Source organism: Pleuronectes platessa, chromosome 14 (genome assembly GCF_947347685.1).
Source record: "Pleuronectes platessa chromosome 14, fPlePla1.1, whole genome shotgun sequence".
In the NCBI taxonomy this organism is placed as follows: Eukaryota; Metazoa; Chordata; class Actinopteri; order Pleuronectiformes; family Pleuronectidae; genus Pleuronectes; species Pleuronectes platessa.
Window position 1 is genome coordinate 20,242,574 of NC_070639.1, and position 25,358 is coordinate 20,267,931.

The window sequence follows — 25,358 nt, forward strand, 5'->3', positions numbered from 1 at the left end:
AAACCCGATAATGAGTTTAATTAAGAAACAGACATTGTCAGAGAACAGTTAAATTAGCCTTTTATTAAACGAGGTAGCCAAACCCTCGAAAAACTTACCGTCAGCCTTAAAACAATATTGACAACTCAAGCAGGAGATTTTACTCTCACAGGTTATATCAAAAGCATCGAGGACTGTTCCACTCGATGGCGATATGCTACACGAGAGGGTTTCAGAAGAGCCGCCGGACACTGGTGGACCAGTGGTTGCAGGAATGGTAATGGTGATTGAGGTTGCACTTTCCGTGGCAGTGTTCGGCGTAGCAAAGATCGTGGGTCCAGGGTTCGGCGTAGCAATGATCGTGGGTCCAGTGTTCGGCGTAGCAATGATCGTGGTGGCCGTGTTTGGTTGAGCACCGATCGTGGTTCCAGGGTTCGGCGTAGCAATGATCGTGGTTCCAGTGTTCGGCGTAGCAATGATCGTGGTGGCCGTGTTTGGTTGAGCACCGATCGTGGTTCCAGGGTTCGGCGTAGCACTGATCGGGGTTCCATGGTTCGGCGTAGCACCGATCGTGGTTCCAGGGTTCGGCGTAGCAATGATCGTGGTTCCAGGGTTCGGCGTAGCACCGATCGTGGTTCCAGGGTTCGGTGTAGCACTGATCGTGGTTCCAGTGTTCGGCGTAGCACCGATCGTGGTTCCAGGGTTCGGTGTAGCACTGATCGGGGTTCCAGGGTTCGGCGTAGCACTGATCGTAGAGGCACTGATCGTGACGGGTACTGTAGTGGGCGGAGCGGCTGTGATGACTCCTGCTGCTGCTGTCGTAACAGTGGCAGGTGGTTCAGTCGAGGCAGAGTTTTCTATCTTTATTGTGTATTTTTTCATTTCATACTCTTTTCCTCCTACACAAAAAGAAAAGTAAAGTGTTTGACTTGTTGTGTTTCTGCAACCTAAAAATGAACGTGTCAAGGTACCAGAAGTTCTCAGAAAGTTTTGTTGAGTGATGTTAACGCACCATGAGTCACTACCACAGTCACATCCTGACCCCAAAGCTTGGCCAGAGCAAGAGTGCTAGATTTCACTGTGTATTCATTCCCACCATTCTTCTTCTCTATGAGTGGCCTTGTCTTTGAATCTACGTAGCAGCTTTGTGTCTCCGCCTGTAAATAAATTGACAAACATGCTAATCCATCAGGTCGAAGATAGAATGTGATTTCTTAACACCAGATTTGGATCTTTACAGCAGAATATGACATTTCAGTCTTAAATAAATAAGAATTTACTGATGGAACTTACTGGCCAGTTACTCGGTGGTCTTGGGTCCTCGATGTTCCACACGACTTCTGGACACGTTTCGTCTGAATCTCTTTTTTTCTTACATGACATTTTAATTTTTGCATCTGTAAACAGCTTTACTGGATCACAGCCTTGAGTACAAGAGAGACTATGGTACAACAAAGACAGATGAGTTGGTTAACACACATCAACAAATTTACTAGACCACACTCCGGTATAAGTACAGAAGGATCATGTACCTAATTTTGCTTCCTTTCCCCTTACGGCTGATGCAGATGGCTTCCTCCTTTTTCACCTCATTATTAGAGATGTCTCTTACTTTAAAATGATATTTATTAAATTCAAATTGATCTGGTATGCAGTTTTCTTCAATCACGTGAGTCAGCCCCACAAATGTTCCTGCACACTTGCAGGGATTACCTGCAAATCAAAAAGGAAAGTCATTACACTTACTATTGCGACTGTCTAAGTGATTTTGGGGGAAAGTTGTCACATGTCTCAAGTAAGAATACTGACTCTGCCCAGGTCCCAGCACCAACCCTGGCTTTTCTTGGCTCCCTCTCTAACCGAGTCCTGTCCATTACCCACTCACCTAAAAAGGTCTGATCCACCCACCTATCAACTCCACAGGACATTTGACAAAACCTAAAAGCCAAGAGAAGAGTCTCGGAGCCCCCAAAAAATATAAATTCTCTCTGACACACCGGTGAAGAAGGCAGTTCTGACTGCCATGGCAGTGATGCACTGGGTGGTCTTTAATTGGTTCTAAAATCCATTAACTCATCCCACATGTTGTGACATGGTCGGGCAATGTGTCACATATGCTCACTCACTATTTAAAAGTCTATAACTCTGGACTGAATTAAGATATGGAAATTAAATGAATTACAAACATTTTGCTTTCTTTGTTCTTTTTTATTTGGTGTGTAATTTTATACAATTTGATGTATTGATCCAAGGATACATGAATGAGATTGAAACGTGTGACATGAGGCCCCGGTCTCACTAGTACTAGTTAACTGAGTTGGCGAGATGGTCATTTTTCTCAGCGGAGACAAGTAGCGTTAGCCTTACTATAATTTCATGTTTGTAGCCATGCGTTGACTATTAAGATAATATAAGTTGAGGTCCCTCTAACGGGTTTGAGTTGATTCAGCTGGAAAAGTCAGCAAAACAGTTTTCGATCACTTTATCGAGCTATATAGATAAAGTTTATTATTATTATTTATCATATTATCTAAGCGCTTTAATTCTCACTGAGTTTGTCAAAAGGATGTAGAAAAGTGTGGTTCTTACTGCACTCCCACTGGTACCGTTCACCCGGGTCGTTGAAGGAGGAGGAATCCTTAATGGAGAGTTCGATTCTTTTTTTTTTGCTATCTAATGGAACTTTAGGTTTAGCTTCGATCTTAATACTGTCGGATGACGACTCTTTATCTCTGACAACTCTCACGTGTTTGTTTCTCTGAAAATGAACAAAAGGCTTCATTAATAATTCAGTACAGGCATTATGATTCCATAAAATATCAACAGGCTCCTCACATTACTTCAGATATTTGTGTTATATGTTTGTATGTGTATAAAAAAAAAAAAACATTGTACCGGCCCCTTGTTAGAACTCAGCCAGTCCTCATTATGACCATTTGGTTTAATGACGGAGTCGTTACCGCAGGTAGAAAACAAATCCACATCCAGAGAAGAGAAGATATTCCTCGCACGGATTTTCAAACGTACAGTTCCTGTCACAAAACATTCAGTTAAACATCATTTTTCAAATGTTCTCACTTCTCACAGGTATGTCTATTACTAACTGGGCATTCCGGGTATTTAACCACCGGACAGTCAGATATGAAGAAACTTATTTTTTTAAGAAGGGAAACTATAGACTGTATATAAAGATGGACGTCTCCACTTCTTCCAATTGCAAAAAATTAAACCATAATACCTGTCATATTGCGTTTTTGACATCATTTAGTAAAAAAGTGGTAAAAATAAATAAAAGGTAAACTAGAATTTTCGGGCAGATCTTTGACACCGATATTAATTTTCTACTCCACTATTTATTTTCTATTTAGCTTTAGTTGCTAGTTACCTTACAATTAAAACAAATTTCCATACAAACATATTAAGAGACAAAAGTAAAATTAATCATTAATGTCACTCATCAGTGTTAAAAGAACCACCTAAAAGTGACAGAAGCCATCTTGGAGAAAATGTGCACTCTGGGAGGGGCAGTTTTTTATACCTCTACCGAAGACGGCCACCAGGGGGAATGAAGATGATTTGGCTTCACTTATGTGGGGTTGTCATGTCATCTATCTTTATATATAGTCTTTAGGTGAATGGTTTCAAGAAAACCAAGTTAATCCAGTTGCCTAAGTATGTACAACTCCTGCAGAAACCCTGGATATCTTCACAGACATGGTTCACACATCACTGGTCTTCCATACCTTGAATTGGGTGACTAATATGAAAGATGGCTTTCCTTGCATCCATGTCTCTGGTCTCGTAGAATGAGATGCTGTTGTCTCCTGTCAGGGAGAAGAGGAGCAGTGCAGGGGCTCCTTGTTCCAGGGAAACGGCAACAGCAATATCTGAAGAATGTAGACAGTCATCTGTCAACACGGACGCCTGGAGCCCGGCCACTTGCTCCAGAATACACACCTGCAGTATGTGAAGAAACAGAAATACACCAAGTTCTTGTTTTATGTGAGTTGTCTGTGAAATCCTACGAGCACAGATACAGTTTCCTCTTTACAATCAGCCCATCAAGGTTTTTAAAATTAGTCATTTATGGTGATAATCTGAAACTTCTTGAAACTTTCAACGTTAAAAACCGGCCACATTTTTATACATAATAACATGCAGTAAAACATTAAAGAACTACAACAGCAAATGAGACAATTGGCTTCTCATTCAAAAGCATCACTACCGGTCCGATCAAACTCTAGTGCGTTGGTGCAGAACTTGGTCAGACGCCTCTTCACGTCTGTTATTTTGATTCGAACTAGACTAAAAAGTTTGGAGTTTCAGCTCAGGCAGCGAAGGTGTCAAAAGTGTCAAAGTAGTCTGACTATGCAAATGTTAATTCATTCTCAAAGATATACGTACAATGGTTTGATGTGACACTTTAGAGAAAGTCTCAAGGTTCATTTAATCTAGCAGTGACTTTCATCTTTTAGTTTCTGTTTTCTATTTTTATGAAGAAAATCTCTCTGCAAGTCAGTTTCACTTCTTCTCAAACAACATGATTGTAGTGAATTAAAATAGTCTATTTCAACTATTGTTTGGCTGAAATATATATATGTATATATGTATATGTAAAATAATCTTCAGAAAATTCATGGTACAGTATAGAAAAGGCAAAGTGTGGACAATGAAAAGCAATTATTCAATTGACTTAATTTGCTAAATCAGGCCGTGGCATCACAATAATCTCTGACTTGGCCAACATTGACATTTATGATTTATTACCTAATGTATTTATCATGGCGGTCATGCAGCATCTTCAGTTCTTTTTTTACTAAACTTAGCACTGTTTAATATCACAGCCCTTAGCAGCCTAATGGAAACACCAGGATAAAAGCTTTGCATTTCAAACACAGAGGAGACAGCACAGGATGCCATCAGGCTGAAATTTAAAGACCAATTGTCTTTAATGAAAGGTTAAATTTAATATCTAATTTAGAAAGAGGCTCTAAATCCAATCAACCACCTAACGATTCTAAATGTTAACTTTGGAATTTACAATTTAAATGCTACCGTCATTATCATAACCAAAACACGAGCGGATGATTGCCTGTTATTGCTCCGGGGAGAGAAGACGACACGTTCACATGTTGATTCACCTGCAGCTCTGTGGACACTTCAGGGAACGTGACCATGTTAGACGCAGAGATCGTGAGCTGGTGGCAGCCGGGCCCGAGCTGCTTCACCATCTCTGGAGTCACGCTGATGTTATGAGAAACGTTTCCTTTGACCACAAAGAAACCGAGGAACACAGTCTCCTCACTCTGGATTCTGTAGCTTATATTTAGACCTCCGGAAAATAAAAGGAAAAAAGAGGCACACTTACATACAGGACAAATTACACAAATTAATAAATCATCCGCATCAAGACACTGTATGCGTTTACATGGGCAGCAGTGTCCTCGTTCTTTCCAGGTGAAGTATCCTGTTTTAATGCATATAAACGTCACATCCCGATTTCTTTATCCTGGATCAGCCCTTATACTGGTTTTTAGAAACCTGACTTGAACCTGCATGTACACAACTTATCCTGGTTCCTGTCCACAGACGTCTCCCTGCTCAGGGGGGACTCTAGCCAGGAGACGCAGCATTAACACAAATAATGAAATCTTCTCAATCATGAACTAAACCCGAACTTTTGTTTCCTCCGGTCGCATGAGAGGTTCAACCATGACACAACATCATGACGACCCGCTCCCACCAGTCCCAGCTTCATGCTCTGAGGCCTGGACAAAGTTGAGGACATGTTGAATATTTGCTGTCACTCGTTTCTCCCGTTGCGGGCACTAAAGTGGATGGGCCAAATCAAACAGAGATAATTTTCAATATCGACCATACAGGAATCAAAATTGCCGGTGGGCCGTGCTTTGACTGTGCAACCGTGAAACATGTTTTGTTATAGAAAAGGGGACAAAGCAGATTTCTCATGTAAACACCATCTCCTGAATATTATCAACAAACCTAGTGCATGTAAACGCAGATATCAAATCCGACAAAATGACTAATGGTACTTTCTACCTGTTTTTACTGCCATTTGCATTTGAAAGGCTCGTCCATACAGCGCTCTGCAGTCGGTTGCATGGAAAGTCTGCGTTCCAGCGTAGCACCTGGTGACACGGATGTCTGTGACCGGCTCCATGATGGTAATTATTTTCTGCGACGTGACGTGCATGTCACCGCTGGTGCAGTCAACCGCCACAACACACGTGCTCGGGTGAGTATATCTGTGGATCAGTCTGCTCTCCAACCTGAGGAACAGGAAGAAACATTTAGCAGTGACTCATATTTACCTCCTTGACATTCAATCAGCAGGCGTTGATGATACCGTCTAATTAAAGATAATGTACTTTAATGTACTTCACAGAAATCTAAGGATAAAGAGTCGCCCTGTTGTTTTAAATTTTGATAAAATTTGCCACATGCTTTCTCAACGCTGTTTTAGACCAATTTCTTGTGTATAACAATTACAAGCCTAAACTTGAAATGTATTTTGATTATTGGATATTCCTCAGAAGTGATGTCTTATTTAGCAGAACGCTATTATCAGGATGTGGCCCCGCACACATTATCAGTGTGTGATAAAACACAATGAGATGACTTTCAGTTAATCTGATCGGGTCTTGGAATGCAGTTTGTAATGTGACATTGGTATTTTCATAAATTCTGAATTATGAGGATATTTCTCTGTCATCAGTTATGGAAGAAATCAATGTCTGCAAGAAATAATGCTGGATGAACAGAGGCAGTTCAGTTTGTTTTAGATGTGTGCCATCGATTTGAAGGAGCCCATCCAGGAACCTGGGCTCCCTCAGTGAGACGTTTGTTTAATGACTCTTGCCTCTTGCTCATAATTTGCTATTGGCTTAAAAAAAAAAGAAAAAGGCATATTCGGGAAATGATCACATTTCGGGTGCAGGAACGGCAAGCAAACAGAAATGAATGTGCACCAGTTAAAAATAGGCGGATAAAATGAAACAGGACCCAGAGACTGAAGACAATTTCTGATTGGTAGTACAGCACAGTTCGTATCTATGTGCAACATTTGTTTAATAGATGTTAAATTATCCCCAGAAGTATCTGCATTGTGTTAAAGGGTTATTCTGCTATATTCATAATGCAGGTGTTGGTCTACAAAATACAAAATCCCATAATTCTACTCTCTAAGACCCTCAAATCTCAGGATTAACCATCCATTCATCACGGCTCTCAGCTCCCCCAGAGCTCCACAAGTCTTCATGCATGTTTCCACAGTCTGAGAAGAGCTCCCTGTTCAGATCAACACCGCTTCTCATCCATTTTGTTTTGCCTTCATTTCAAACCCACTTTGTCATTCTGTGATAATGATGCCTCACCCCACTGGACTGTCCACATGGAAAACGTGGCCATCTCCGGTGCTCAGGCGGCACAGAGGTTTTCCACGTGACGGTGTTAAGAGCCACTTAATGATGATGGTGACGTCAGTAAAAACAGCAGCCGACGTGTTCATTGTCATCGTGAACCCTGCGGGTAGAAAATGACCAGGAATGTAGCAAAGGGCTGTAATCAACCATAACAAACATCCATCCACCCACAGACAAACAAACAAACACATCCCAATCATCTCAGCAGCACGGATACAACAGGGGAACCAAATGCAGCCGTGACAACAAACTGGTCTTTACATCTGCTTTGATTGTTTCCTGCTTTATTTGCTCTGAGCAAGTGTCTGCTTTGATGATTTTTCCAATAATGAGAAACAATTAAATAAACGGATTTAATGAATAACTTTTACTCACTATCCTCCCAGGATACCCAAGGCAATTATTTGTGTCCCTTGTGGTTGTCCCCGTCTCTCAGACATTATGTGGTTTTGGTTTATTAAGTGTTCCTAACTTGCCTGTTTGGAACCGGCTGTTTGATTGTCTTGTGGTTATGATCTGCAGAATCATCTCCTTGTGATAATTCCCCAACAGTTCTACTATAAACTGTCACTCTTTACTGATTGTGTACTAGAATGTTGTGTTCAGAGCTTTTTATGAAAACAGTCTGTGGTGCAGAGGGAAGTGAGAAACTTTGTGTTCATCTTATCTGTTTGATCTACACTGAAGATTTTATAGTCAATGAATTTGCTTCATTACTGTTCACATATGAGGCTTTTTATTCAAGTGTGAATGATTTACTGAACTGCTGTCGGGTTTTCATACATTGCACGTTGGCCTTTTTTGCAGAGTTCTGTCAAGCAAATCATTTTTAATAGGACCGACTGATGGGAATTAGAATTACTATGACCGACCCTCTTCGCAGTGGTAATCCACCGACAGGTAATTCCCCAGCGGAGGACAGGGTTCACCAAAGGACTTCCCAGCTTCGGCAATCTGGCAAACCTGACGGCCCTGACAGTGGGCTGGAAAACACAGAGAACACACACTCAGTATTCCAGTGATAACAATGATGTTAACCTGCAGATAACAAGTCATTAACTTATCAACATTCATCTTCTTGGGGTTCATGACATGGATTGTACTGTAGCGCTGCTTCTTATATTGGCACTAATCACATTTACACTCAATTCAATCCAGTCATAATTAAATCTGTCAATCAAGGTGAAAAGTTGGACATGTTGTAAGTTTACCTGAACCAATAAATACACTTGAGTTTTCTCTCCTTTATTGTGATTTACATACACAACAAAACTAACTGTTGTGTAGTAATAATAACAACGTGTCTTAGATTAACATTCACATATCGACATTAAAGTAAAGCAGGCACCGATATGACTGAGACACAGTTTTACCCATTCAGATGTGAAAAGCCTAAATGTTTGTATTTTTCCCAGAGAACTTGTTGTTGGGCTCAGCTCGACTTGACTTCCCAGGTAAAGGTTTCCTGTAGTGATTTGTTTACTCTGTGGAGATCACAGATCATTTCACAGTCAAGGGCGATAGCAGGACTAATGAAAGCTGCTGTGAAGGGGGTCGCCGACTGCTGTCACTGATGTGTTTTGCACATTTTGTAATACCAGTAATTACGTGTGTCACATCCTTGTGCACACAGCTCGAGGAGATGGAGGTGAATTTAAAATGACACACTGGGTGATTGCACTTGTCGCCAGCCCAGTGCATGCTGGGAGACGCTGCCCTGCCCGGAGACCCTGAACAGGATGAGCAGGTTTGGACTTTTAATGGACGGATGGTCTGCTTGTGAAATCGGTTCAATGCATGAGATGATGTTTACACAAAAATAGATGGATATTATTCATGTTATCTTCGAAGCCATTAAGCTTTAAAAACTATTGTGTGGCTCTTCTTTCATACGTGTCTAGATGGGCAATAACTCTTTTCAAAATACTGGTCAACACTGAGATAATAGTTGCTTTGTGACATGTTGTTATCACTTCCTTCAGAGGTGGATTGAATTTCATCACTGTTGATAATCTGGGCTGAACCTTTTATGTGGCCTCAGTGTTTGTTGTCCTATTTCATTATTTCCCCACTGAGTTCAGCAGATCGAATGGGAGGAATGACTACAGAGCTTAGAGGAGTTACACTGCAGATAAGATCAGCTAGATTCATAACTGATGAATACTAATGTATTAATCTAGAGCATGTTTTACCTGTAAGCGATTCCACAACATTCACCCAGCCACACTGCCGTGAGGAGGTCGTTGCTGTGGAGGTTGTGGACTGACAGTAATGAACATTCTTGCGACCATAGAATCCACCGTCTATCACCAGCACTTGGCCAGAAGCACATTGCAGAGCGATGGTCTGGCCCGCACACACGATGGCTCTCCTAGACTCTGTGAAAAACAAAATGGACCAGGGCCAGTGAGTCCGTGCGTAATGACTGTGCTGTTTTCTGTTTCCACTGTGAGTCCGGGTACTTACCAAACTGGCACATGAAGCTCAGCTTTCTGTCGCAGTCTCCTGTGGCTGCCCACTGGAAGCCTGAGTGTTTCAGTATGTGTCCACAAGCCGCTCCAGGCTCTGGGCTGCTGGCCCAGTTTGAAAAGGTGATATGTGAATCATCCAACCAGGAGAGAGGACCTGAGGATGGAACAAAACCACTGCTGAACACATCTCTTTATTATAAAACATTATTCCAAACAATGCGGCACTAACAGTTCAAGGGTGACACTTTAACCCTGAGGACCACAGCAACTCTTTCATATTTCAAAATACAATACTCTGGAATACATTAAATTAAGTGCCATTTATTGGTTCAATGAATAATGTAGATTATTTCCGATTCAACACACACTGCCCTTAAATACATCCAAAAATAATAATTGTTATCATCCAGTTATATAATTTGATGTGGAGGTGAATTGATGTTAAGCTTTTACCAACTTTAGAACAAGTTCATGAATACACAGTCACAATGCAACAACTGATGATCTGAATTTGTAAAAAAAATAATTTGTCATCCCAAACTGTACTTCAGGTAGTGGAAGGGAAAGGAAATAAAACACAGTATAACCTTAATCTTTTAGGAAGAATGGATACTTCTGCCTGCCACTGAATGCCAAACATAGCAGCAGTAATTTAGAAAAATAAATAAAAACCTCTAGCCTAAGCAAAGAAATTATTCTTAAATTCAGGATTGTAGGTTTTGCAGAAATATCTTGTTACGTGAAGGGGGGGGAGGCAAATGCTTTACACCAATTATTAGGCTTTTAGTGAAAATTACGTCTCAGCGGGAACTGTACTTTCAAGACATGTTCCAACTTACCATGCTTTTATCCTCTTTATTTATAAATCATGTTCCATCTTGTTGAATTTGACAAATTAAATGTGCAATGCAGGTCAAATGAAAGCTGTATTTCTGTCCCTTTCTAATTGCAAATGACTGTATTTAATCTAAGGTACATTCAGATGTCGGGTTTGTGCTCACCATGAAGCTCATGATGGCGGTTTTCTGTGCTCCACATTTCACTGCTCTTACCTTCAGCTGTGGCAGAATCCTGCTCGTTCAGAGAGGCAGCACGTGCGACTCCAATCCACATGTCCCTCTGCGGGTCCAGGTGCTTCTGGAGGAAATATTGAGTGTTTTCATCAGGAATGAATGCAAGGTGTCCTCCGCTCTCCTCACACCAGGCTTGAGCACCGACAAAGGAGCGATGGTGAGCTACAAACTCAAAGCAGGAGCCTTGAAAGGCCCTCTGAGGTTCTGGGCAGGAAGCATCTCCGGCACTTGACCGACAGCCGAGTGTTACCAGGATCAGCAGCTCCAGGGCTGCGCGGCACATCCTGTCTGTTTTCAGTTGAAAGATGTCCGTCACTCACTTCAGCGTGTTCGTGATTTCATTGCAAGAGTACCACTACTGAGTTTAGCATCCTCCTGCAGTGCTCTCGTACAGAGACGCATTCGGCTTTTAAAAGGGCCTTTCAGGGGAACATTATTTACATAGCAGCCTTTCAAAAACCAGTGCATGCTTTGCTTTGTTCAGAGCTGCAACAAAAGGTAAAAAGGATTTTCAACCAGATGGCAGTGCACTTGAGGTCAGGTTCAGCCAGTTATATAAATCATGCTCTGAATGACTAACTGGACTGTTTTGAAACGTTGAATTGCTGGTTCACCGCTAGAATGGTTTGATGACCCATCAATGAAGAAAGGAGGACCAGTTGTTCCATTAGTCGGGTTCGGACACAGAGACAGAATGTCACTCTGGATTGGATGGTTTCAGTCTATACTCTGTACAAATGACGTCCACTGAAGCATCTCAACTCCTCCAGCTGGACGTGTCCGTGTGTGAACAGGAAGACAAGGATCATGAAGTGTGTGACCTCCTGTTCAGTCAGTCGTGTGCAGCATGAACTCACGATCACTGCAAGACTCCAGATAAACACACTGTGATCCACCATCTTTGAAAGTTGTGCAGATTGAAGTAAGCTTTATGCATCTCTTTAGAGAGAGGGGATGTCTATACAACTTGTTTAAAAGATTTACTCCTGAGAAGATTCTTTTTCAAACTAATTATTTACGACTATGTAATAGATGACAGTCCTTGGATGTCCTTTTTTGTAAAGTCGTCATTATTGAAAGGGGAAAAAATAAAAAGGTCCCTGTAGTGAGTCATTATTTTCCCGCATATTGATAATTTGTTTATTTCAGATTGCGTGAGAAAGATCCTAACAACAGAAAAAGAGATCAACATTTATAATACCATTATCTTAGCTTCCCTCCCTCCAACACTGGTGTCTAGTGTTTCCCATCGCGCTCGTCCGATCCAGTTTATTGGAATTGGTTTGTATTAAATTTAAATATATAGATTACTGTAGATGACTTGCACCCAAGCTACTTCGCTCAGTATCAAATTGCACGGTCAATACCACTTGCAAAGTACTTCTGCTAAGTAACCGAGAGCGTTTGGTTTCCCTGTCGTGTGGAACAAGACAAGAAAAAGAAAGAAGTGTCCTCATCATCTTCCCCTGAGTTTGTATAGTTTTTTTCCAGAGTATTGGATCAATTACTGCACTCAAGACAGTAATGCACAGGTTTGATTCTGCCATCGATCGCACAGCTTGCCTGAACTCAATCAAAGGCCCAGAAATGCTGTGAAATGCTTTGCTACTGGCTGCAGTCTTCAGCCTCTACGATACTGTTATTGCTTGACAACAATAAAAAGAAAAGTAACAACAACAGTGGACTTTTGTTACTTGAAGGAGAGTTACACAGTTCTTCATATACAATACAACTGCACCTTGATGGAACACTAGAATTCAGTGCTCGATTGTGCACGAGCTACGACACATGAGCAGTCATTGGTTTCACCTGAGCTCACCTCAGAGGATTCAAGGATCATTCAAGCCTCTCTATCTGATCCAGGTCCCAATCTGTGACACTTTAAAACAAGTGGAGGACAGTGAGTATCAAACACTTCAGCATACTTCACACATCATGCCTTGTGTGTGTGTGTGTGTGTGTGTGTGTGTGTGTGTGTGTGTGTGTGTGTGTATAAAATGGATTTTCCCAATACTTCCAGAGGGTTTCTTCCTGATTAACTTTTGGAGTTGATTGGTCAAAGGTCAATATCTTTTTATTCCTGGTATTTGTATTTCTGTTTGTTTTTGTTTTTGCACCATCAACACGCCCACTCGCTCGCTGTAAATCCTCCTGAGGATCTCCTGTTGTTTCCTCACATGAGGTAAGGAAGCAGGCAGGAGAAACCTAGAGAAGGTCCCGAGCCTCTCACTTGGATATATGCACTTTCACATACAGCCCCCTCCGGAGAGTGTCAGGAGATTATCAGGAGTTCAGTAGATGTCTTAAAGAAGCTTAGGTGTGTCTGACTTGCTGGGTAAGTCTCTTCCAGCCTCCAAGTTGACAACTCCTCTGTCACCTGGGAAGCAGGTTTACCCTGATCCTCCTCCTACCAAGTTTCCTTTCCAGTTTTACTTCTTGCAGGACTTTAATAGTTTTTTTTTCCCTGAAGTTGTTAAAGTCTTTTGTCACCTGTTATCAAACTTCATGAAATGTCTTTCCTTATCAGAAAATGAAATCTTGCTGCAGTGATTGGCTCGGTGGAGAGAGAAACCCTTTTTATTAGGGGCCTGTATGTGAATACTATTTTAAGAAACAGAACATATGGAAGAGAGGGGCGGCTGTGCCTGAGGCTGAGGTAGAGCGGTCTTCTGGGCGTCAGGGCGGTTCAATCCCAGTCTTCCCCATCCGCTTGCTGAAGTGTCCCTGAACCCTGAACGGCCCCTCTTAGAAACAAGTGCTGCCCATGAATGCACTGTATGAATGGGACTGGCAAACTGTGCAGTACTGTGAAGCACTTTGAGTGGTAATCAAGACTAAGCACTATATAAATAGATTCAATGAATTAAAATCATATTATACCAGCAATGGCGTCCAAGCCTGAGTCAAAACTCTTTGACATTTACTCTTTACATAAAAATACTTTCAATGTGAACATTTGCTGCACCTCTATGCGTGAAAATAGATTTTTAAAAACACACTTTCAGATGAAGGTGGAGTTATTTGGCAGAACAAGTTGGCAAACTGTTTTTTTCAGGGGTTGTTAAAATTAAATTGTCAGTTTCAGTGGTTGTCGCGTGTACAGGGTCATTCCACCTGATAGATCCTGTCAAGGCACAGAAAGGAGTTTTTATGTTTCTAAAAGAACTTGTATTTTAGTTTCACTCAGTTGTATTGGAAGGAATGGCACACCCTCTCAAGGTTAGGGGTGACTGTTCTATTTGATACTTGAAAAGCAATGTGACGGGTCAGGAACGAGTCAAAGTAGCGTGAGAAACGCAGAAAGCAAACACACCAAGTCTGTCAGTGTTCTGCTGTTTGCCATCACCACATCACCGCTTAATGTTTCTTCTTTATCTTTAACATTCGCATCGTGATCTTAAATCGCTTCATTTTTGTTTTCCAGTGTCACACGTCATCCAGACATGAGAATCCTGAAGCGTGGAGGACCAGGTGTGTGCGGCCGGGCTCTGATATCATCTGAGTTGCCTGTATCTCCTCCAGGTGTGTGTCTTCATTCATCCACTTACATTTAAGTGGCCTCTAAAGCAACATATTGTTTAACAAATCCAGAGCTAATCATCTAATCTAAGATCTGATCTTGGATCTAAGTATCCTAGATCCTGAGCTACTTTTAAGCAGTGACACTGATAAATAGCACGATGACACTTTTCACTGCACAGCCACTGAAACTTACCGATAACACGGACAATGCTTCAGGTAAAGAAACCAGCTGATTTAATCCAGAACCCCATGGTCCAAACCAAGGTTCAGGTCTTTGTTATATTGGATCCAGCCAGTTTTGGTTTCCCTTTGCATTTTAGTGAGTGGACTAAAGACTTTAGTCATAATTTGTCATGTTGGGATCACCATACGTGAATGGCGTCTACCTTTACTCGACATTGTTCTGTTTGTAGATGAGCGTGCGCCTAACATATTGTCAATTCTGCTATTTATCCATTTTTTTTTTAAATAAATGTCACTCTGTTAGTCTCGTCCCAAGTATAAAATCATTGTGGTAGCTAAATGAACGTCCTTGCTGTTGAAACATTAAATTGTCAGAGCAAGCAATCCTGATCCAAGGCACCGTTCACACCGTGCTTTGGTTCACATTAAAAGTCTGAAGGTCACGACCGAACACTGCAGATGGGAACAGCAGTAATACATTAACCTGCTCCCATTCAGAATGGACAAAAGTCTTTTGTGTTACAACCACTTTGCTTTGTGTCGCAATGCTGTGTCTTTTCCGACAGGGTCTTATAACAGTTCCCACCAGGATGACATTGAGATGCTCGGTAGCAACAAACTGAAGAGGCATGACAAAGTGTGGATGGAAAAACCTAGGGCTGAAGATGAGAAGTAAACACAAGAAGCAATGAGGTGAAAAAAGAGTGGCCATGAAGGTGAAGAGGAGGGATTTTGTTAGAATCCTAGATGCCATTTAACGTTCTTTAGCTCTGCTCCTCACATGGCCTTTAAACAGTGAAGCGAATGTGCAGTTCTTCACCCTCGGCTCCTTTTTCTATTTGGATAAGTTCAAGGCCTTGACCACTGTAGTGCCAATGAACAGATAGTAATTGAAACCATTCCTTTGAAAATTCTCACTGTAAAAACAGGCTGTTTAACCAACATCTGCTTTAAAAAAAAGCAATATTCTGTTATGTCAGAACAATCTTCTGTTTTCAAAGGAATATGTTGTAATAGATTTAATTTCTCTAAATTCTTCCTGCTCCGCTCTGTCTTCTCTCGCCTTTAACTACTTTGTACACTTCCACTTCCCCTCTCAAGTTTGTCCTCCTTGTAAAGTTTGTGGATTATCTCCTGAACATTTTGGAATCCTCAAATTATTGTAAGCACGCATTTAATATCATAATTGTGAATATGTATTATTATATTCAATTAAAATGGGAATTTCCCCAACCTGAAATGACCATCCACACGCATTTCCCATATGGTTTAATGTGTGGAGCCAATATAACTTCAGATGTAAAACCAATGGGATTAGATGGGATTGAATAGGACGAGGAAACAAGTTTGTTTTACATTTATTTCATATGTGATTTTAAAATGTTTTCATATGTAAAATCCATATGCTTGTACTGTGAAGGCAGAACATATCTATTGACTGAATACCCTTTGAATAGTGATTGTACACAGCCGTCGACTGGCCCCACTGTCCTTTTCAGATGCAAGCTTCCTGAAAATGCTATTATCGAAGCAGATGGAATGGATTTTGAAATGAGCAACCTGAACTCTCAGCCTCTCCTCCACCTCCGATGAGGGACAACAAAGAAGAGCTGCAGGTGGTCCAGCTCAAAATGAGGTGACCAAGCAGCTGCATTCTGATAACCTGCATCTGCAGCAGCAAGTGGTTCACTGGAGGAACTCTGGAAGCTACAGGTGGAGAAGGAAGAGAACAAAGACGACCACACCACTGCTAAAATTACCTTTGATCGAATTAAGAGGAGGATTCTAACTATATTCACACCTTGTCTAATTTTAACAGTGAAAAACTGTTAACAGATCAGTACAGAGGAAAGCAATTACATTTAATCAGCATGTGAGAACGCCATTTAATAGAAAAGAAAGGACATGTTGATTTAATTATGAAATGAGTTTAATATATGGCTCCATAGATCCCCTCAGTGTCTGTCACACACCAACTCAAGCTAAATAATTCATATTTAAGAGGTGCCTCTCAGGAGAGTGGGTCAAATTGTATAAAAAAAAAAGGTCCAAGTCTGTCAAAATAACAAAGAAAGAGTGGTAGATGATGGGGACTATTTCCAGCTGAGGATTAATACGTTATCACATTCCAATAACTGTTTTAGTAAACACTGATGTAACTGATTTTAATGTTACTGTGAAATCTACAAGGAGAGTTTAATTGTGTGGCGCATTTCAACAACAAGACAATTCAAAGGGCTTTACATAAAATATTGAAAACATCGTGACAGATTATAAAAGAAACATAAAACAATACCTAAAAGTAGCATTTTAAAAATAAATAATAGATTAAAAAGTAGATGAATAAAAAAAACATATATATATAAAATAAAACTAAAAATTCTGTCAGAAGTTACTTAGCAACAAGCAGCAAGGTTTGGGTAATATATTAACAATTAAAACATCGTTAAAAATGTTTTTGACTATAGGTTCCTGTCATGTTTCAGAATCAACTAAATCAAAATACATTTTTAAAACTTAAATCCCACCACACTGTACTATTGTTTATAGTTAGGCACACTGTGTTTATTTTGCAGTGTAGAGTAAGTATTGATTGTTTGCTGCAGAAACAGGAAACAGATTCTTATTTTCCTTCATTCATTTATTTTTGTTTCACTGCTGGAAGGAGCTTGAGCAAACAACTTAGCAGCTGATTCACTGAAGGAATCGACTCATTATTCCTCCCATGTGCCTTCAGGAGATTTTGAAGAATTATTAGAGACAGAATCGATACACACCACAAGTTGGCTGAATCCCTGTCAATTAGAGGTGGATTTAAAAATAAATAAAAAATAGTGCCTTAAGCAGGAGGTGAAAACCCACGGGCTTCACCCTTGAATGTTAATGAAGACTTTTAATGAACTAATGTGGTTTTGTTACATTTGCATTGCATTTGCATGTTTATTTATGCAGAATGGAAATGAAAGAAAAGAATCTACTCCAGCTATTTTTTCTAATGATATCACCAATTAAAATGACTTATTGAAATGCATACAGCGATCATCAGGAGTCTGTACTGCTATCTCCTACCATTTTACTGTTATTATATTTTAATGCATAGAGCATTGATTAGAACAAAATCTGCAATGTTTGTGTTTCACTTCCACAAACGAACTTTGCTCTTCCACAATGATGACAACCTGATTTCCTCACTGAAACAATATCAACATATAGTTTCTCAACATAGTTGGAATGTGATATGAGGTAGAGCAGCAGTCTTCACCTGTAGCTCTTCGGGGGGGGGTTATTGTGAAGCTGTTCTTGCTTCAACAGCCTGATTTATTTTGGACATTTGGACCTGGTGCTGTTCTGCTCGTCACTGTATTGACATTCTTGAGGCCATTGTGGTTTGCTGTTGCTCCAGTGGATGAAGGAGATGTGGAGGACTGATCCCTGTTATGGCAGTCATGCGAGGTACCCAGGAGGTTTAAATTTCACAGAGCACCTGCTCGGCAACGCAATGTTGGTGTTTATGCTCGGGTCTAACTCGCCCTCGCTTCCTCTCCGTGTTGTGATGAAGATTGATTCGTGGTGCTTTGTGCTCCCAGGTCGATCTTCCTCTTCAGCTCAAGCAGAAAGGTCGGAGGTAAAGACGAGGCCAAAGAATCCGAGACGCCATGTTATTTGTGTGTATGCGCAGTGGTATTTTTTCCGTGTTTTTTATGCTTGTAGCTTTTTCCAAATTTTCTATACAAGCTATCTCACCCACAACTAAGGAGGGACAATTTCACTTGTCACCACAACACCTTGCATATTATTGGTTTTTGGGAATTTTGACAAAAAAAAAATAAGAGCATAGAAGGAAAAATCCAAGAGCAGACATTTTAAGCGTGGAGAGAAGCACAAGGAGAAGAGCTGAAGCTGCTGTGCACTGGTCAAGAAACAAGTATATCTGAGTGCAAGCGGCCTGCAGTTTGTGCACAAGCAGAGCTAATGAAAACCAAAGCAGGGGCTGTTTGAGTGTGAGCACAGGGTTTTTTAGTACTTAAGAAAACTCAATATTTAGAATTTAATTATCAGCACTAAAGTTCAACAAAGCATTGAATTTGTGTCTGGTTGATTTTTGCAGGCAGAGTCTGACCAGGATGTGGTAGGGACCATTCTGCAGGGTCTGTACTCATCTCTGAAGAACACAGTCCACCAGAGATTCACCAAAGAATTCAAAGTATGGATGAGATTTGGGTCGAGGCCGGACGCTCTCTCTCTCTCAGACAAAACCAACCTCACAGAGCGAAAAGCCAAACACGTAATGTTTACCTCCCCATTGATCCTGTGACAGCTGTTTGCTAAGCTCTATTCTACTTAGTCTGTGGTGCTCCGGCACTCCTCCATTCCAGATATGCAGTTTACCATAACAATGGTGGCAGATTTTCCACTTGAAATTCCTGGCAATTTTTCAGTGGGTTTTCAGTTTGATACAGAAGCAAACAAAAGACTGAAAACCAGCTCTTCATCAACAGGGTCGGACAAACATCTAATCAGAAGGGATAACATACAGGCCATTGATGACGCTCAACAGCTGGGCCCGAGCCCACAGCCCTGTAGACATGAATAAACGGAGAATGATAATGACTGGATTCTGCCAAACGACTTCTCCTTCTCCCCAGATCCGGGTGCATCCTGGAGCACTGACAGAGGAGTCAGGTTTTAGAACAGCAGACAGGTCCTTCAGTGGTCGGCCCCCTCGGGGAACTAGTCCAGTGGAGGGACCTTATCTCCACACTTCACAATCCTCGGTCACCATCTTCACCTTTCTGCCTCTGTATCTGATCTAAACGAGTGAGTGCACACAAGAAGAGCCTTTGTTGCAGACGGCTGTCAATCAGGATGATGCTGTGAGAGTAAATGAGTGGGGGAAGACAACATTTGATTTAATCAAGAGGTTATGGATGAAAAAATCACACTGTAGTATTTTTTTTTAAGTTATAATCGGCTCGTTAATTTCTCCTTGATTGTTTTCTGTGTATTCATTCTACGTTTGTTTCTCTGTCTCTTTAGTTTGCCCCTCTCGTCAGTCAAAATCCAAAACAAAGCTGATCTATATGGACATCGCTGGGCTCAGACAGTTTCAGGAAGTACTTCAGGAATCCTGGATCAAATACAAGTGAGTGTCATTATCTTATCTGTCGAATATTCTTGTGAGATTGACTGAGACAATGTGTCACCTCCCCCTCCTCCTCCAATATTAAAGAGAACCTGTGGTCACAACTCAAAAGGGGTTTAGTTTGGACGATTGCTAAAAACATGGCAGCCTCTTCAGATAAGACCCAAGGTAAATATAAAGTATTTAATTATAAAGTATTCAAATATAAAGTATTCAAATATAATATGTAAATATAAAGGGTCCATTCTAGGGTAAATAAATCAACAATTTGTACAATTTCAGCCTCAGATTTTTAGATCACAAATTCCTGCTGCCAGTGACTCATATATCAGCGGTACTCTGCTCCAAAGACCTCATGTTGTATGAATACACATTGAAACACATTCCATTCATAGAGGAATAGAATAATACACTTACAATGAAGCGAAACCACAGGGTTTTCTAGGCCCCTCAGGTTTTCAGGACGGCTTCAATTCACCTCGGCCTTGAATGGACATTTTGTATGCTACTGGAGGAATGAACATCATTCTTTCAAAGATACTGGATCGTGCATTCCGAAGCTGCATGATTAGGTACAGTGTAGAATCCATGGAGCCTTCACTGAGGCCTGATTTACACATGTGTCATCATGGAGACCAGTTTTATTTGGATAAAAAAAACTTTTTACGATAAAAGTGATCACTCATCATACCTTTGGAAGGAGAACATTGGACACACTTCACTGCCACCTGAGTTTGGGAGAGAACTATTAGGTTGAAGAGAGAATTGTGCAGATTGGATTTGGTTGGAGTGTATGGAAACTATAGCGGTACGTTAGAGACTCCCATGCTGCTCGTGCTGGCAGTCAACCTTCAATCAAATAACTGTATCTCCATGTAATCGTAAGTCTCATGTATGAACATTTCTGTAAATTCAATGGAATGATGTGTGGGCGGGGAACAGTGTGCGGCTGCACCTCAACACACTGATACTCTGATGTGAGAATGTATGTGCTTTTCAGTGTGAAATTCAGCTGCACATACTGAAGCGCTCAAATCGTGCTACACAATTGCAAAAGATGTGGTTATTTCACTTAATGCAGTAGACAGTACTGTTGACTGAGTGGCTTCAGTTAACCCTTATATACTGTTACATACCTTCCAAGTACAATTTCAAAGTACAGATCTATTTAGAATGTATAGATAGTCTATCTGTCATTAATAAATGGATCATTAATCCTTTATTAATCTTCCAGAGAGAGTGTATTTTTGAGGTTTTAAACCACTCGTTTTGCTTCCTCATCTAACTTTTATGATCTCATTCCTGGTTTAAGTTGGAAAGAACACGACTGATCAGATCACATCCAACGTTCCTGTGAAGAATTGAAAGGTGGGCTTTGAGGCAGAACACTGTGACTCAACATAACTGATGCTCTCGTGGTCGAGTGGGAGCAAATCCCAGCAGCTGCTTTGTAAAAGCCTTTGAAGGCAGCATATTAACGTGAATGCTTCTGAAACACAATGTTCAACAATAATCAGATGTGATGCGCCCCCACCACTGGCCTTCTTTTATTTCATGGTAGAGGATGCGTTTTGATAATGGAGCTACAGGTTGTGTTGTTAAAAAACAGTACATGTTATTTCCCATTAATTGCTGTAAGTGTATTATAAGTGGGATGTGTTTGTGTGTCCACCAGATGCATGATGCGTGTGCTGGACACTTTTGGCACTGAACCAGACTTCAATCATGCAGTTTGGGCCCAGAAGCACAAACTTCAAAATCCCTTTGGTGGCTCCAGGCTGACCCCAGCGCAGCTCTACACCATGTTCAATACGTCTTTCTTCTACAGCATTTCATTGATTGTTTTATATCACAGGCTGTGTCTAAACATGGACGATAGGTCTCCTCTTCCTCCTCCTATCCAGGAATGAACTGAGGCTCCACTTCCTCATGCTAAATCTTTTCTTATATTTCTTTTCTCTTGTATAAATCCACTTTGTTACAAAGCATTGCATTTCACTCTGCCACAACCTGAGCTTGAACATTTGATGTAGGCGACAAAGTAAAGACATGACCACAAAGCATGAACTTAACACTTATCTGCAACTATTGATAAGAGGAAGTCTGAATCATCCAGACATCTTCCCAATGACAAAAGAAGACTCAGATAGTTCATGTTCAAGCAGCACATTCAGCTGTGAACTTTCCATTCAGTCACTAAAGGTGTTCTGTGTCAGTTGTTTAACATTCTTCTGAAACCCAGTGATCTTTCCTCTGAGATAACCTTTACCAGGGATTTACACTTTAACAGAACCAGAAAAATTACAATTTGTAAGGTGGCTCTACCACACAATACTGAGCTGACATATTAAAAGACATTGTTCTGTGCAGGGAATTCATTCATTTAATAATTTAGCATTGTTTATCGGGAAAAAGTCATAAACTTTCTGAGCGTAGAGACAATGTGAAGTAGTTTTCTGATGTTATACATTTAATGTGGAGAATTAGTTGTGTATATTAAGTTTGTTGTATTCAATTACAGTCGAGGAAGTTGTTTATTGGTTTGTCAGCAAGAGTTTGCAAAAACGACTGAGCAGATTTTCATGAAACTTGGTTGAAGGTTGGAACACAGACCAAGAAAGAACTAATTAACTGTTGGAACGGATCCAGAAAAAAGGGGCATATTTCTCTCAAACATTGCAAATAATTTTTTCACTAGTTCCCGAATAACAAATGGATTTTCATTATAACATATTTTTTGGGAATCAGGGCTAGGTGGAGGCAGATGCTTTACTGCTGTATTTACTGTGCTGTGCAAAGATTTGAAAAGTAAAGTAGCATAGTTTCAGAAATAAAACCCATGAATTATTAAAATTACCGAATTTTATACATAACTAGTTGATTAGTCAAACTATTATCTGGTGTTGGGAGCCGTTGGCTTTAAAACATCTCCCCACACACGCCTGCACACCGTATTTCAAGATACTTGGAAGGTAGGTGGGTTTTCCTCTGTGTATTACGTCTGTTCAATCCCAGCCTGACTCCATTATGGTGAGATCAGATCGATGGGGGGACCAGTCTATCTGCTACTACTTGTTCATTTAGTTATTGATCGAAAGTTGTTTGAAACTCGGGCTGAATGTTTAGTGTTGTTGCTGTGGACTAACTTGTGGACCAGCATCTGCATGAAGACTGAGGATCTGATAAGTGCCCACAATGTTTGCACAGTAATATATGTTGTTATATGTGGAAGCAGGGATTTCCAGCAACACAAACAGATCTTTGCTTTGAAGGATTAGATTGTTATATGCACTGCTCATCAATGTAACATATTCTGTTCATGCATCAGTGTGCAGTAAGCAGCATTGCATGTTTCTTCATATGTCCACATTTTGGAATAACCATTAAAAAATGCTGTTGCTCATCATGTCATGTTTGAAAATAATTAAAACATAATCGAAATGAATTTGATGGATCCTGTGTATAGAAGCAGGAGCTGTAGGAGCAGTCTTTTCTTGTGCTGGTGTTGTCTGGCACCTTGTGGTGACAATAAACAAGTGCATGTGCTCATCATACATACTGTACATATAATAGCTGTTGTATACATGTGGAAAAAACTGTTTTTATTTTATCTGTGGTCTGTAGGTTTTTGTGGGGCTTTCCTTCCCATATAAAAGCCCCGCCCCTCTGGACGCCTTAGCCAATAGCTGTGCTTTCCTGAACCCGAGGTTGCGACCCCCCCGCTGACCAGCTTGATCTCAAAGTTCCTCAAAGGAAAGCCCAACATCAGAGAGGTCCGTGTTCATGTTCCAAGCTGTGACACTTCCTTTGATATATTATTTAACGATATTAGAGAATTTTACCTTTGGTGGAGTCAAACCTCAGTGAAATGAGGCAGAAAGAATCAAATCATTTTCCAGGAAGATATTTTCTGACACTTGATCAGTTGTCATTGCAGACTCTTTACGTTGAGGCCATAGGAGAGCCGTACGTATGGACATGTTCAATTAGACGGAAGTAGAGAAAGCTCTCACTGCTATTCTCAATTTCTCCACTTGGTGCCTCATTCACTTGTTTCTCAAACAGCAAAGTGAAAATACAGGCTCAGTTTGATGAAAACCCTTCCTCACTTTGTCCTTCACACAATCTCTCCATCACCATCACACTGAAGCGAAGCTATTTGCATCTTGAACATTCTGCTTTGACCTTTCAGATTGAGCCCTACCTTCCCTATGAGTTCACGTGTGACGGGATGCTCCAGAGGCTCAGCAGCCTGATTGAAAAACAGGTTGGAGCCTGTCTGTGTAATTGCCAAAACGATGGAGAGGAAATAGATTCATGATTAGAAAAGATAGATAGATATATTTTTTGCTTTAGGACTTCTGCTCCAGCCCAGGTTGTGAAGGCGGAGCCGGGCAATTCCTGTAAACAGGCGTGTCAGAGGGTGGGAAGGAGTAAGCACACAAATACACACACACACACACACACACACACACACAGAGATTTCTATGTTACCATTGAACAACTTTTTGGAATAACAATAGATTAGATATAAAACTGATCGTATGAGTCAAAACCGACCTTAATTACGTCTTTTATGCAGAATTCCCCCAATATTTGTTCACATTTTCATTTAATATTCAGTAGCAAATGATAGAGCTTGTTCTTTTTGCCACCAATGATGAAAATATGTTTAATTTCACTGTGATGTGCCCCGAGGATATATAAAGATATGTTTCAATTTCGAGACGTTGCCTTCAAGTCAAACGTCACTGTCACACAAGTCTTTCCATTGTCTTTCACTGTCTTTGTCTCTGACTTTTCAGTCATGATTTGACATTTTGCAAATATATACGATAAATATCAGATAATTTAGAAATTGAAATAGAGGAAGGAGTAATTAAGAGATCATAAGACAAAAAAACTGTCAATTGCTTTTGACCCTTTCCATTGAAATAACAATCTTAGTCTTTATAACTTTGTTCCTAGCTGCTGATTATTCCTCCTTTTTGTTTTTCCAGACTTGGTGCAGATTGTCAAACATCAGAAGTGTCTGACAGTAGCCTGTTGTTTCCTACAACGGTACCAAACCCTGTCTGTTCCAGTCTGACCCCCTGCTCTTCAACCAGTCCTTGATTCGCATCTGTCCCTGCAGAGACTACATTAAAGACCAGATTGCCTCATGCAGGGCACGTGTCTAACAGCTGGTTGTCACTCGCACATTCACGTTCACAGATCCAGCGCCGCCGGAGAAACTCTGCAGGATCTCGTTCCTCTAATCAAACACGTGTTAATGATGACACTCACACTGCACATGCTCAGGTCAATCCTCTCCCCCCCCCCCCCCCCCCCCCACTAGGAAGTCACAGGAAACATCAACAACCGTCAGTATTTCTATCTTTGTCATGTGTATAGCTACCATCTTCTGTCATGGCTGATAGCGTGCTATGGAAGTTAAGCAGCCATATACACCAAAGAAAACACTACTTTAAAATGATATGCATATATTAATAAAATAAAAATTGTATATATGCTGCTTTTTTTAAGGTATGATCAGAACAAAACA

General features: G+C 40.7%; 1 protein-coding gene and 1 pseudogene across 1 annotated transcript in view; one reads left to right on the top strand and one right to left on the bottom strand.

Moving 5' to 3' along the window:
- Positions 1-11,248, bottom strand: part of LOC128455505 (polycystic kidney disease protein 1-like 2) — a 30,425-nt gene extending 19,177 nt beyond the window's left edge. The window contains 9 exon segments of the mRNA XM_053439176.1: positions 99-878; positions 3,723-3,936; positions 5,121-5,311; positions 6,040-6,269; positions 7,374-7,521; positions 8,294-8,404; positions 9,614-9,799; positions 9,888-10,046; positions 10,945-11,248. Coding sequence (XP_053295151.1) covers positions 99-878; positions 3,723-3,936; positions 5,121-5,311; positions 6,040-6,269; positions 7,374-7,521; positions 8,294-8,404; positions 9,614-9,799; positions 9,888-10,046; positions 10,945-11,248 — 2,323 coding nt within the window.
- A 3,397-nt stretch (positions 11,249-14,645) lies between these two features.
- LOC128455506 (alpha-1,6-mannosylglycoprotein 6-beta-N-acetylglucosaminyltransferase A-like) lies at positions 14,646-24,993 on the top strand (annotated as a pseudogene).
- Positions 24,994-25,358: the final 365 nt, after the last annotated feature.